This window comes from Nicotiana sylvestris, chromosome 11 (assembly GCF_000393655.2).
Source record: "Nicotiana sylvestris chromosome 11, ASM39365v2, whole genome shotgun sequence".
Lineage (NCBI taxonomy): Eukaryota > Viridiplantae > Streptophyta > Magnoliopsida > Solanales > Solanaceae > Nicotiana > Nicotiana sylvestris.
The window spans coordinates 1,623,732-1,638,263 of NC_091067.1; the positions used below are offsets into that span (position 1 = coordinate 1,623,732).

General features: G+C 39.7%; 1 protein-coding gene across 1 annotated transcript; it reads left to right on the top strand.

Annotated features, from left to right (window-relative positions):
* Positions 1-2,845: 2,845 nt before the first annotated feature.
* On the top strand, positions 2,846-3,540 carry LOC104245265 (protein GLUTAMINE DUMPER 2-like). Its single transcript, XM_009800851.1, has 2 exons — positions 2,846-2,930; positions 3,248-3,540. The coding sequence occupies exons 1-2, from the start codon at positions 2,846-2,848 to the stop codon at positions 3,538-3,540; spliced, it is 378 nt and encodes a 125-aa protein (XP_009799153.1).
* Positions 3,541-14,532: the final 10,992 nt, after the last annotated feature.

Sequence of the window (14,532 nt, forward strand, 5' to 3'; positions counted from 1 at the left end):
CCGCACTTCCGTTTCTTCTGCTCTAACTTTCTGGTCACCTTTCCTAACTAATCTAAATATTTAACTCTAAAAATAATACCTCAAAATCGTTAAATTATATAAGTAAAATTACATAATTCTCAAAAATTATCTGCTCATTTTATTTAACCTATACCCATTTTTTAAATTTTTTTTAACTTGTACCCAATTCTTAAATAACTTCAGCCCCCTTTCTCCTCCTTCTTCTCCTCCTCCGTTTTCTTCTTCTTCTGAAATAAATAGCTAAAATATGCAAACAAGCAAATTGAAAGAAAGGAACTCCATCTCATCACAGCTAGATGCCAACAAGGAGTTCTCTCTAATCAGATACCATATTACTCTATAAAACTTCAGTAAAGTTATCTAAACAAAATCAAAGTACAGAATATTGTGGAAAAGGATTGGGTAGCCAGCACGATCATTATACAATTTCTGTGTAAAACATAGCGCTTATTTTCTGGTTAATATTGTTTAGTCGTTGACGTGAAAACAACGAAACAGAGAAATAATGCACTTGATTTACAAATAGTTAATTGCATTGTCAATACAGCAATTGAAAGAAATGGTTGAATGCTAATAGCTGGTGAAGGCTTCATCAATTGGATCAATGGAGAGGGGCAAATCCAATGGCTTCATATAAGAGTTAATTTTACCCAAGCTTCAGCTCTAGAGCTGAAGTTTCCCAGTCACAACACAGAAACTTCAGCTCTAGAGCTGAAGTTCGCCAGTTACAAAACAAAAACTTCAGCTCTAGAGCTGAACTTCAGGCCCGGCTACTAGAATGTTGAAGTTTTGCGTGAGTGCCTTTGCTACTTCAGCCCCGTGTGCTGAAGTTATGCGAAAAAAGCGGGTACGATTGCAAATTTTTTTTTGTAAAGCGGGCACAAGTTAAAATACAATACAAAAGCGGGTATAGAAATGCCCCCAAAATCACGTAAAAGGCCCACATTTTTTCCCACAAAGAAAAAAATAAGCAAGGAAAACGAAGAAATAAAATCAAGAACTTTAAATAAATATCTCAGGGACAAAACATTCAGTCATCATGATTTTCAAGTTTCATAGCAAGATAAAAGAAAGAAAAATTTATACAAACATTGATGAGCTTCATAGCAATTCTCTAAGTAAAGTATGGTGAGCTTGTACGTACAAACATTGATACAAAGAACATGTCAAAAAGGGTTAAATTTAATACTCTTTCAATTTCCAGAAGAGATGTACAAAATTTAAATTTAACATTCAAATTTATTATAAAAAAGACACATTAATGGGAAAAGTCTTTTCATAGAAGATAAGATGGGAAAAGAAATGCTATTGATGATGAGAGTAATGCCTTACAAATAATTAAATAAGATATAAATATGATTAAATTGTACATGTTGGTATTATTCAGGAGAACAGGAGAGACTAAACGGCATGATTATTATTCTCAACGTCCCATATTATGTGTCGTGTTTCTCTTTTACACGCCCCTTCGTCTCATATATATATATATTTTAACCCGAGGACCACGGGTTCACGTGAACTACATTTTATACTTTGGATCCGCCTCTGAATGTATCTTATTATATTGTATCATTTTGATGTATACAATGTATGGATAGATTGTATTGTTTTTCGTTGTTTCATGATGTTATGCACCAACAATATGAAGAATAAACTTTTAATATTATAAAGAAAAGAATACGGTACAAGGTAGAATTATTATATAAAGAGGTAGGATAAAGGATAAAATAGGATTATTTAATAATATGGAAGGGCAAGACGAGAGGAAAAAAATAAGGTGACGACACAACCACACTAAATCGGTCATTCCATAAATACTGTTTATCGAGAATTTTTTTTACTTCTTTTAATTTTAAATACTGTTGAGAAAATTCCTGACTTCGTCACTAATGAGAAAATACTTTAAATATGTTTCTTTTGGTAACTAACAAACTACTTCTTTTTATAAAATTGAGTATTTACTTTAAAAAAATTATTTAGGCCAAACAGACCTCAAATAAATTCCACCCTTCTCAGTATATATGTTAAAACAAAAAATCTTTTTCTACTAAATTTTATTTTGTTCTTTCGTAAGAAGAGGCAGAAAAGATGATGGCAAAATAATTAGGAATCACAACCTTTTACATAACAACTCTTGATTATGGGTCAGTCAATCATATAAAATTAACTGACACATAGAATGAATATACAGTCAAACCTCTCTCTAACAGGCTCGTTTGTTCCGATATTTTTTGACTACTACAGTGAAGTGTTGTTATAGATGACATATATTATAACATAACATAAAAATCGATTCCGAAAAAAAAATGACTTCTATAATGAATGGTTGATAGAGATGTTGTTATAGAGAGGTCTGACTATATTTTTTCGGGGTATTATAACTTTTAGCCCGCGCCAGAAACTATTTACATCTGGTAGCCGAAAAAAATGTATAAAAATTGTATACTTTTTGTATATAACATACAGACTGTATATATATACAAAATACATAAATTTTATATATTTTCGTCTATTATTTTTACAGCGGCTATACTGTGTCATTTTTCATATTTTTCTGACTAAATGATATTTTAGCAAGCTAATTTATCTTTAACCTTATTATTATGGGACGTAATAGTTGGTTCTTTATTAGGATTTAGGTTCCTCCTCCATCACCACCATTATTAAAAAAAAAAAATCCAAACATTTCTAAATTATTTAACTTTCACACACAAAGAAGTTCCCAAAAAAAAAAAAAAAAAATTATCAGTGAACTGACCTAGGTTTACGTCCAAATTTTAGTGTTAATAAATATTCGACTTGGAACAAGAAGATTCTTTATCAGATGACGAATTTAGAGCCATCTTCTTCAGCTACTTCTCCGATGGCGCTGCCACGGTCGCCGAGGCACTCAACATTCAGTGGCGGAGGCAGAATCTCCACGAAGGGGGTTCAAAAAAAAAAAAAATTGTAGCTAGTGGGAATTGAACCCATGATCTTATGTAGATTTTGAAACCCCTTGATCACTAAACTACACTTTTGGATTGTGTTAAGGAGGTTCAAAACTTAATATATAGAGGTAAAAAACAGATTTTGTTTTATATATACAGTGTAATTTTTCGGCGAAAAGGGTTCGGGTGAACCCCCTTGCGCCCCCTAAATCCGCCCCTGTCAACATTGCCGTACTTATTCTATGAATTAGCAGCTATTTTAGGGTTTATTGTTTTTGTGTTATTTGTTTCAGCAGGTGCATATAGGAAAATTTCGAGGTACCTTGAGAATAATGAAGGTGAAAATGGAGATGATATTGAAGCTGGAGAAGGGAATAATAATGATAATGGATCTGATGTGAAGGTTGCACTACCAGTTTTTGAAGAGAAGTTTTTGGTTATTATGGCTGGACAAATGAAGCCAACTTTTATTGCTACACCTATATCTAGTAGGGTTTCATCTTTTGGTAGCTGCAGTAGCGGTTGTACTACGAGCAGTGAGAGTAGTACAAAGAATTCGGAGGGAGAAGAGGATGAAGGGAAAAAATAAGAAAATGGTGTCTCGAGTTTGAGTCCAGAAAATGAAGAAAGTGCTTCTGACAAGGAGCATGTGCCCCCTTTAACGAACTCTACTAGGCGCAAATGCAAATTAATTGAGTCAGTAAATTCATCATAAAAGTGAAAATTGTTAGCATGGTGAGCCATGACATCATAACAACATAAATCAGGTCCTTTAATTAAATAAAAAAAGAGTAATTTACTTTTAAATTTTTGTATTTTCTTCTTTCTATGGGTATGGAATTAGGCATTGGGGCTTTGGAATGAAGCATGGGATTTGTAACGACCCGAATCGTCGTTTCCTGTATTTTCGTCCCGTATTCCCCGTTAAATGCTTATTCATGTTTCAATATGTGTACTTGGTGAATTTGAGTCAATTCAGATCGAGATTGGTATGAATTGGGACAATTAGTCTCTTTAAGGAAGAATTAGTTTGGAAAAGTCAACCGGACGTTGACTTGTGAGTTAGAGGGTTCGGAATTGAATTTCGATGATTCGGTTAGTTTCGGGGGATGATTTAAGGCTTAGGAGCGCAATCGGAATTAATTTTGGAGGTCCGGTGAAGAAATTAGCTCATTTTGGCGAAGTTAGTATTTTGGCAATTTCCGGTTGATAGGTGAAATTTTGATCCGACGGTCGGAATGGAATTCCGAGAATTTCTGTAGCTTCGTTATATCATTTTGGACTTGTGTGCAAAATTTGAAGTCAATCGGACGTGATTTGATAGGTTTCAGCATCGGAAATAGAAGTTGGAAATTCTAAAGTTCATAAAACTTGGATTGGAGGTTGATTCATGATTTTAGTGTTATTTGATGTGATTTGAGGCCTCGATCAAGTCCGTAATGTATTTTAGGACTGGTTGGTATTATTGGTCGGGGTCCCGGGGGCCTCGGGTGTGTTTCGGATGCCCAACGGGTCATTTTTGGAAGATTTTTGCTGTTTTGAGTATAAATGTAATGATCTAAAGGTTCATTTTTAGTTCTAGAGATCCAAATTTGATTTTGAGACTTCCAAAATTTAAATCATGAATTATAGGACTGATCTGGAAAATTTGGTTTAATTTCATCAAGTCGCGATTGAGTTTTTGACGTGAAATGTGAGTTAATTGGTTAACGAGCGAAATGGGTATTGAACTAGGCAAACGAGCTCCGAATTGCGTTTTGATTGAAGTGTTGTGTTCGTATTATTATTTGTGACTCATAGGAACAAGAATCGTCTAATTCCGAGTTCGTATGATGGAGTTAGAGCCATTTTAGTGAAAAATGGTTGTGCTGCAAATTTCTTAAAAACTGCTGTATTTTCTGCAGCAGTGAACAGTACCCGCGGGTGAAAAGTAACCGCGCGGGTGAACAGTGAACAGTGATCCGTGAATAGTGAATAGTGATCCGTGAATAGTGTCGTGAACAGTAACCCCGTGAACAGTACCGGACAGAATTTTAAGTTCGGGAGATTTTCCATTTTTAACGATTTGGAGCTCGGATAAGGCGATTTTTCGGGAGATTTTCGGAGAGAACAACGGGTTAAGTATTCTTAACTCAATTTTGGTTAGATTACTCGAATCTATTACAAGTTTTGGCATTTAATCCGTGAATTTAGCGGGAAAAGTTAGAAACCCTCTCGGATAGAATTGAGAATTTGAGGGTCGAAATGTTATGGGAATTTGATAATTTTGGTATGGTTAGACTCGTGGAGAGATAAGGAACCCGTTGATATAAAAAAATTTGAATTTCGAGATGTGGGCCCGGGGCTCGGGTTTTTGCTAATTTCGAGATTTTTGGTATTTTTCGATTGTTTTGATTGGGCTTTATTCCCTTATCATATTATGACATATTCGTTCTGATTTTGGATAGATTCGACGCACGTGAAGGCCAATTCGAGGGACAAAGGCATCGCGAGCTAAAGAAGTAGCCGGTTTGAGGTGAGTAATGATTTTAAATGATGCACTGAGGGTTTGAAACCCCGGATTGCACAACATACTGCTATGTTGAGATGAGACACGCATTGTATGACGAACGCGGGGTCATTTACTATTGGAGATTGTGACTTGATCCATCCCAATTGATATTTTTACCGCGTAATTGATAAAGATTTTATTGTTTTTCACTATGATTGGGGCTTATTGCCATATTTGGGCTTCGTGCCAATTATCTGAAATCTTTTGTGAATTTACATCACTATTTTCCTCACGAATTGAAATATTATTTGAACTCAGTCCAATTGAATTATATTATTTTGTGAACTCAGCTACATTTATACTCAACTCGAGATTTAATGATATTTATAATGATGTTGAGCTGAGCACTATTGTTTTACTGATATCCAAGAGGCTTATGATTATTTTCTGGACTGATTGAGGCCGAGGGCCATACGTGAGGATATGTTGAGTGATGTGAGGAGGCTTTCAGGCCTCGAGTGTTATATGAGGAGGCTTTCAAGCCTCGAGTGTTATATGAGGAGGCTTTCAGGCCTCGTGTGTGATGTGTGAAGGCTTTCAGGTCTATTGATATTGCGCTTAGGCTGTAGGAGTCCCTCTAGAGTCCGTACACACCCCTAGTGAGCGCAGGGTACCCAGGTGAGTTGGGAGTGGGCCCGAGAGGTCGTTGCTTGTGTGTGGTGAGTTGGGAGTGAGCCCGAGGGGCTGATGTTGTGTGCTGGTGAGTTGGGAGTGAGCCCGAGGGGCTGATACTATACTGAGGTTTACATATTGAGCCCGAGGGGCAAGCTTTTGATTTATCTTTACTGTGGAAATTATTTGCCTTTACTGTTTTAAAAGAAGAATTATCTTATACTCACTATTTTACTATATAACTGATTTTACTGCTTGGGATAGCGCTATATTGTGTCGTTATGAGATTTCATGTTTTTAGTCGTTATTTATTTTTATTACTCACTGGGTCAGAGTACTCACATTACTCTCTGCACCATGTGTGCAGATAGAGGCAGAGCTGAGTTCGCTCCTGAGCGCTGATTCTTTCTAGACCAGGTGGTGACTAGGAGTAACGAGTTAGTTGTTGACGTTCGTAGCCCCGTTTTCTCCCTTATCTTTGTTATTTATGATAATTCCAGACTTTGTAAAATAGTAGTAAACTCTGTAGTAGCTCATGACTTGTGACACCCCGATTTCGGGCTGAGTTGGGAGGGTTTTCCTTCTTCTATCACGTTTATTTCGCATTTAAAATTATATTGCCCATGATTTTGACTTATTCCTGCTAAGTAATTATAAAGAGATGTACTATTTTGTTGATTGGCTGGCCTTGTCCTCACGAGAGGCGCCATCACGACCGGGTTGGGATTTTGGGTCGTGACAAGTTGGTATCAGAGCCTAGGTTACATAGGTCTCACGAGTCATGAGCAGGTTTAGTAGAGTCTCGCGGATCGGTACAGAGACGTCTGTATTTATCCTCGAGAGGCTGCAGAACCTTTAGGAACACTTCACATTCTTGAATTCTTATCGTGCGTTCTTGATTCAGCTTGAAAAGTAACTCTTGAAATTCCTTCCACGCGTTCGCATGCGCGCATGAGCGCTCAGTATCAGATGTGCCTTGATGGCTTGTGATTCCCTAATTGAGGGGCGAGACATGATCTCTATGAGTTGATGTTTGGCCAGTCTGAAGGACTTGAGGCCGGATCTTTTCCTACGGCTTAAGCACCGAGGTGCTGATTGTGTGAGCAAGTGTTTTGAACTTATATGTCCGGTATTGCCCCTATTAGCGGGTATGACGACTGGGTAGCAATGTGATGGGTATGTTAGTACTGCGAGATGTTTCTATATGACTTGGAAGTGTCGAGGAAGATCTGCTTGATGATAGGTGAACCATTAAGTGTTTGATTTCCATTGTAATTGGATGTGTAGCCCCGAGTTATGGGCGCGTGAATAATCTTTTTATGTCTCCTATCTGGAGTGAAGTAAATTTCATATTACGGTATGAGTTTAGACTCAGGAAGATTAAGTGACTGCGTAATGTGTATGACAGTGGAAGGTATACAAAATGTTAATTGGAGGCAAAACAGGTGGGTTATCTCCTGCGGAGTGTTCTAAGGTGGTGTGATCCTTATGTTGTCTATTAGAAGATCTCATTTACAAGTGAAGAATATGCGTTGCAATCTAAATTGTGCTGCCTAGAGAGTGGGCTTAACTGTTGTGCGAGTGAATACAAGAATTGCAGAAGAGTTAAAAATTCCAGATGATTTGTGTTTCCACAAGCTTATGAAGGAGTGAGTTCAATCTCACTATGGTATTACAACAACAATAGAGTATGTGCCTTATGATTTATTGAGTGCGTTTTGTTATATGGCTTTGATCCAAGTTGGGGAGCTTGCTATTAATTTAGTTGATTGCACGGTTAAGAGCTATATTGTTCCAGTCTGCCACAGAGATGCCTCGGTATTATTCAATCCCGGTTCCACCTTTTCTTATGTGTCATCATACTTTGCTCGTTATTTGGGTATGCCCCGTGAGTTTTTTGCTCTACCTATTCATGTATCTACCCCAGTGGGCGATACTATTGTGGTAGATCGTGTGTACCGATCATGTGTGGTGACTATTGGGGGTCTGGAGACCCGAGTGGATCTATTGCTATTGAGCATGGTAGATTTTAATGTCATTTTGGGCATGGATTGGCTATCTCCGTGTCGTGCTATTCTAGATTGTCATGCTAAGACAATCACTTTGGCTATGCCGGGGGTACCGCGGATCGAGTGGCGTGGTGTGACTGATTATATCCCTAGTAGAGTGATCTCATTCTTGAAGGCCCGGCGTATGGTTAGGAAGGGTTGCCTTTCATATCTAGCATTTGTGAGGGATGTTGGAGCTGATACTCCTAGTATTGATTCTGTCCCAGTTGTGAGGGATTTTCCCGATGATTTTCCTGTAGACCTGTCGGGCATGCCACCAGACAGGGATATTGATTTTGGCATTGACTTAGTGCCGGGCACGCAGCCCATTTCTATTCCGCCATATCGTATGGCACCAGCAGAGCTGAAAGAATTGAAGGAGTAGCTTCAGGAACTCCTAGATAAGGGGTTCATTCGGCCTAGCGTGTCCCCGTGGGGTGTAACTGTTTTATTTGTGAAGAAGAAAGATGACACAATGAGAATGTGCATTGATTATAGGCAGTTGAATAAGGTAACAGTGAAGAACAAGTATCCTTTGCCTCGCATTGATGACTTATTTGATCAGCTTCAAGGAGCGAGGGTATTTTCTAAGATTGATCTCTGTTCGGGCTATCACCAGTTGAAAATCAGGGAGTCGGATATTCCCAAGACTGCCTTCAGGACTAGATATGGTTACTATGATTTTTTGGTTATGTCTTTCGGGCTGACCAATGCCCCAGCAGCGTTCATGCATTTGATGAACAGTGTATTTCAGCCTTATCTTGATGCATTTGTTATTGTATTCATTGATGATATCCTGGTGTACTCGCGTAGCCAGGAGGAGCATGCCCAGTATTTGTGTGTAGTGTTGCAGAGATTGAGAGAGGAGAAGCTTTATGCAAAATTCTCCAAATGTGAATTTTGGCTAAGTTCTGTGGCATTTTTGGGACACATAGTGTCCAGCGAGGGTATACAGGTTGATCCAAGAAAGATAGAAGCAGTGCAGAGTTGGTCTAGACCGTCCTCAGTCACAGAGATTCGGAGTTTTTTGGGCTAGCAGGCTATTATCGCCGATTTGTTCAGGGGCTTTCTTCTATTGCATCGCCTTTGACCAAGTTGACTCAAAAAGGTGCCCCATTTGTATGGTCCGGCGAATGTGAGGAGAGCTTTCAGAAGCTCAAGGCACTTCTGACCACAACTCCAGTGTTGGTGTTACCATCAGCTACAGGTTCATACACGGTATATTGTGATACTTCAAGAGTTGGGATTGGTTGTGTGTTAATGCAGGAGGGTAGAGTTATTGCTTATGCTTCTCGTTAGTTGAAGCCCCATGAGAAGAACTACCATGTTCATGATTTGGAGTTGGCTGCTATAGTTCATGCCTTAAAAATTTGGAGGCACTATTTATATGGCGTATCTTGTGAGGTATTCACTGATCATCGCAGTCTTCAGCATTTATTTAAACAAAAAGATCTTAATTTGAGGCAGCGGAGATGGCTTGAGTTACTTAAAGACTATGATATTACCATTCTATATCATCCGGGAAAGGCCAATGTAGCGGCCAATGCGTTGAGCCGAAAGGCAGTCAGTATGGGGAGTTTGGCTTACATCCCAGTTGGGGAGAGGCCTCTTGCAGTTAATGTTCAGACCTTGGCCAATCAGTTGGTGCGGTTAGATATTTTTGAGCCTAGTCGGGTATTGGCTAGTATGGTTTCTCGCTCTTCCTTATATGATCGCATCAGAGAGCACCAGTATGATGATCCGCATTTGTTTGTCCTTAAGGACAGAGTTCAGCATGATAATGCCAAAGATGTGACTATAGGTAATGATTGCGTATTGAGAATGCAGGGCCGTATTTGTGTGCCCGATGTTGATGGGCTTAGAGATTTGATTCTTGAGGAGGCCCACAGTTTGCGGTATTCCATCCATCCGGGTGCTGCGAAGATGTATCAGGACTTGATACAGCATTACTGGTGGAGGAGAATGAGGAAAGACATTGTGGGATATGTGGCTCGGTGTCTCAACTGTCAGCAGGTGAAATATGAGCATCAGAGACCGGGCGGTTTGCTTCAGCAGATGAATTATTCCTGAGTGGAAATGGGAGAGAGTTACTATGGATTTCGTGAGTGGCCTTCCTCGGACTTTGAAGAATTTTGATTCGATTTGGGTCGTTGTGGATAGGCTGACCAAGTCAGCGCATTTCATTCCGGTGTGTACCACATATTCTGCAGAGCGGCTGGCTAGGATCTTTAGTCAGGAGATTGTGTGGTTGCATGGTGTTCCAGTTACTATTATTTCGGATATAGGTACTTAGTTCACTTCTCAGTTTTGGAGGACTTTTCAGCACGAGTTGGGCACTCAGGTGGATTTGAGTCCAGCATTTCATCCTCAAACGGACGGACAGTCCGAGCGTACTATTCAGATATTGGAGGATATGTTGCGTGCCTGCGTGATTGATTTTGGAGGTTCTTGGGTTGAATTTTTACCACTTGCAGAGTTTGCCTACAACAACAGCTATCAGTCCAGTATTCAGATGGCACCGTATGAGGCCTTATATGGGAGGCGGTGTAGAACTCCAGTGGGTTGGTTTGAGCCCGGTGAGGCTAGGTTGTTGGGGACAGATTTGGTCCAGGATGCCTTAGAAAAGGTGAAGGTGATTCAGGAAAGACTTCGCACAGCTCAGTCGCGTCAGAAGAGTTATGCGGACCGGAAGGTCCGAGATGTGTCATTTATGGAGGGCGAGAAGGTTTTGCTGAAGGTTTCGCCGATGAAGGGTGTTATGAGGTTCGGAAAGAAAGGGAAGTTGAGTCCGCGGTTTATTGGACCATTTGAGGTACTTAGGAGGATTGGAGAGGTGGCTTACGAGCTTGCTTTGCCGCCTAGATTGTCGGGTGTTCATCCGGTACTCCATGTGTCCATGCTCCGGAAGTACATTAGGGACCCGTCTCATATTTTAGATTTCAGTACAGTACAGTTAAATGAAAATTTGACTTATAATGTGGAGCTAGTGCCTATTTTGAGTCGACAGGTTCAAAAATTGAGATCAAAAGATATAGCATTAGTGAAAGTACAGTGGAGAGGTCGGCCGGTGGAGGAGGCTACTTGGGAGACCGAGCAAGAGATGCGAAGCACGTACCTGCACCTATTTGAAACTCCAGGTATGTTTCTTAACTCGCTCGAGGACGAGCGTTTGTTTTAGTTAGGGAGAATATAACAACCTGAACCGTTGTTTCCTGTATTTTTGTCTCGTATTTCCCGTTAAATGCTTATTCATGTTTCAATATGTGTACTTGGTGAATTTGAGTCAATTCAGATCGAGTTTGGTATGAAATGGGACAATTAGTCTCTTTAAGGAAGAATTAGTTTGGAAAAGTCAACCGGGCATTGACTTGTGAGTTAGAGGGCTCGGAATTGAATTCCGATGATTCGGTTAGTTTCGGGGGATGATTTAAGGCCTAGGAGCGCAATTGGAATTAATTTTGGAGGTCCAGTGAAGAAATTAGCTCATTTTGGCGAAGTTAGTATTTTGGCGATTTCTGGTTGATAGGTAAAATTTTGATCCGACGGTCGGAATGGAATTCCGAGAATTTTTGTAGCTTTGTTATGTCATTTTGGACTTGTGTACAAAATTTGAAGTCAATCGGACATGATTTGATAGGTTTCAGCATCGGAAATAGAAGTTGGAAATTCTAAAGTTCATAAAACTTGGATTGGAGGTTGATTCATGATTTTAGTGTTGTTTGATGTGATTTGAGGCCTTGATCAAGTCTGTAATATATTTTGGGACTGGTTGGTATTATTGGTCGAAGTCCCGGGGGCCTCGGGTGTGTTTCGGATGCCCAACGGGTCATTTTTGGAAGATTTTTGCCGTTTTGAGTATAAATGTAATGATCTAAAGGTTCATTTTTAGTTCTAGAGATCCAAATTTGATTTCGAGACATCCAAAATTTAAATCATGAATTATAGGACTGATATGGAAATTTTGGTTTAATTTCATCAAGTTGCGATTGGGTTTTTGACGTGAAATGTGAGTTAATTGGTTAACGAGCGAAATGGGTATTGAACTGGGAAAACGAGCTCCGAATTGAGTTTCGATTGAAGGGTTGTGTTCGTATTATTATTTGTGACTCATAGGAACAAGAATCGTCTAATTCCGAGTTCGTATGATGGAGTTAGAGCCATTTTAGTGAAAAATGGTTGTGCTGCAAATTTCTTAAAAGCTGCTATATTTTCTGCAGCAGTGAACAGTACCCGCAGGTGAACAGTAACCGCGTGGGTGAATAGTGAATAGTGATCCATAAACAGTACCGTGTACAGTAAACCCGTGAACAATAACCCTGTGAACAGTACCGGACAGAATATTAAGTTCGGGAGATTTTCCATTTTTAACGATTTGGAGCTCGGATAAGGCGATTTTTCGGGAGTTTTTCAGAGAGAACAATGGGTTAAGTATTCTTAACTCAATTTTGGTTAGATTACTCGAATCTATTACAAGTTTTGGCATTTAAGCCGTGAATTTAGCGGGAAAAGTTAGAAACCCTCTCGGATAGAATTGAGAATTTGAGGGTCGAAATGTTATGGGAATTTGATAATTTTGGTATGGTTAGACTCGTGGAGAGATTAGGAACCCATTGATATAAAAAAATTTGAATTTCGAGACGTGGGCCCGGGGCTCGGGTTTTTGCTAATTTCGAGATTTTTGGTATTTTTCGATTGTTTTGATTGGGCTTTATTCCCTTTTCATATTATGATTTATTCGTTCTGATTTTGGATAAATTCGACGCACGTGTAGGCCAATTCGAGGGGCAAAGGCATCGCGAGCTAAAGAAGTAGCCGGTTTGAGGTGAGTAATGATTTTAAATGATGCACTGAGGGTTTGAAACCCCGGATTGCACAACATACTGCTATGTTGAGATGAGACACGCATTGTATGACGAGCGCGGGGTCATTTACTATTGGGGATTGTGACTTGATCCATCCCAATTGATATTTTTACCGCGTAATTGATAAAGATTTTATTGTTTTTTACTAGGATTGGGGCTTATTGCCATATTTGGGCTTCGTGCCAATTATCTGAAATCTTTTGTGAATTTACATCACTATTTTCCTCACGAATTGAAATATTATTTGAACTCAGTCCAATTGAATTATATTATTTTGTGAACTCAACTACATTTATACTCAACTCGAGATTTAATGATATTTATAATGTTGTTGAGCTGAGCACTATTGTTTTACTGATGCCCAAGAGGCTTATGATTATTTTCTGGACTGATTGAGGCCGAGGGCCATACGTGAGGATATGTTGAGTGATGTGAGGAGGCTTTCAGGCCTCGAGTGTTATATGAGGAGGCTTTCAGGCCTCGTGTGTGATGTGTGAAGGCTTTCAGGCCTATTGATATTGCGCTTGGGCTGTAGGAGCCCCTCCGGAGTCTGTACACACCCCCAGTGAGCGCAGGGTACCCAGGTGAGTTGGGAGTGGGCCCGAGAGGCCGTTGCTTGTGTGTGGTGAGTTGGGAGTGAGCCCGAGGGGCTGATGTTGTGTGCTGGTGAGTTGGGAGTGAGCCCGAGGGGCTGATACTATACTGAGATTTACATATTGAGCCCGAGGGGCAAGCTTTTGATTTATCCTTACTGTGGAAATTATTTGTCTTTACTGTTTTAAAAGAAGAATTATCTGATACTCACTATTTTACTGTATAACTGATTTTACTGCTTGGGATAGCGCTATATTGTGCCGTTATGAGATTTCATGTTTTTAGTCGTTATTTATTTTTATTACTCACTAGGTCGGAGTACTCACATTACTCTCTGCACCATGTGTGCAGATAGAGGCAGAGCTGAGTTCGCTCCTGAGCGCTGATTCTTTCCAGACCAGGCGGTGACTAGGAGTAACGAGGTAGTTGTTGACGTCCGCAGCCCCGTTTTCTCCCTTATCTTTGTTATTTATGATAATTCCAGACTTTGTAAAATATTAGTAAACTCTGTAGTAGCTCATGACTTGTGACACCCCGATTTCGGGCTGAGTTGGGAGGGTTTTCCTTGTTCTATCACGTTTATTTCGCATTTAAGATTATATTGCCCATGATTTAGACTTATTCCTGCTAAGTAATTATAAAGAGATGTACTGTTTTGTTGATTGGCTGGCCTTGTCCTCACGAGAGGCGCCATCACGACCGGGTTGGGATTTTGGGTCGTGACAAGTTGGTATCAGAGCCTAGGTTACATAGGTCTCACGAGTCATGAGCAGGTTTAGTAGAGTCTCGCGGATCGGTACAGAGACGTCTGTATTTATCCTCGAGAGGCTGCAGAACCTTTAGGAACACTTCACATTCTTGAATTCTTATCGTGCGTTCTTGATTCAGCTTGAAAAGTAACTCTTGAAATTCCT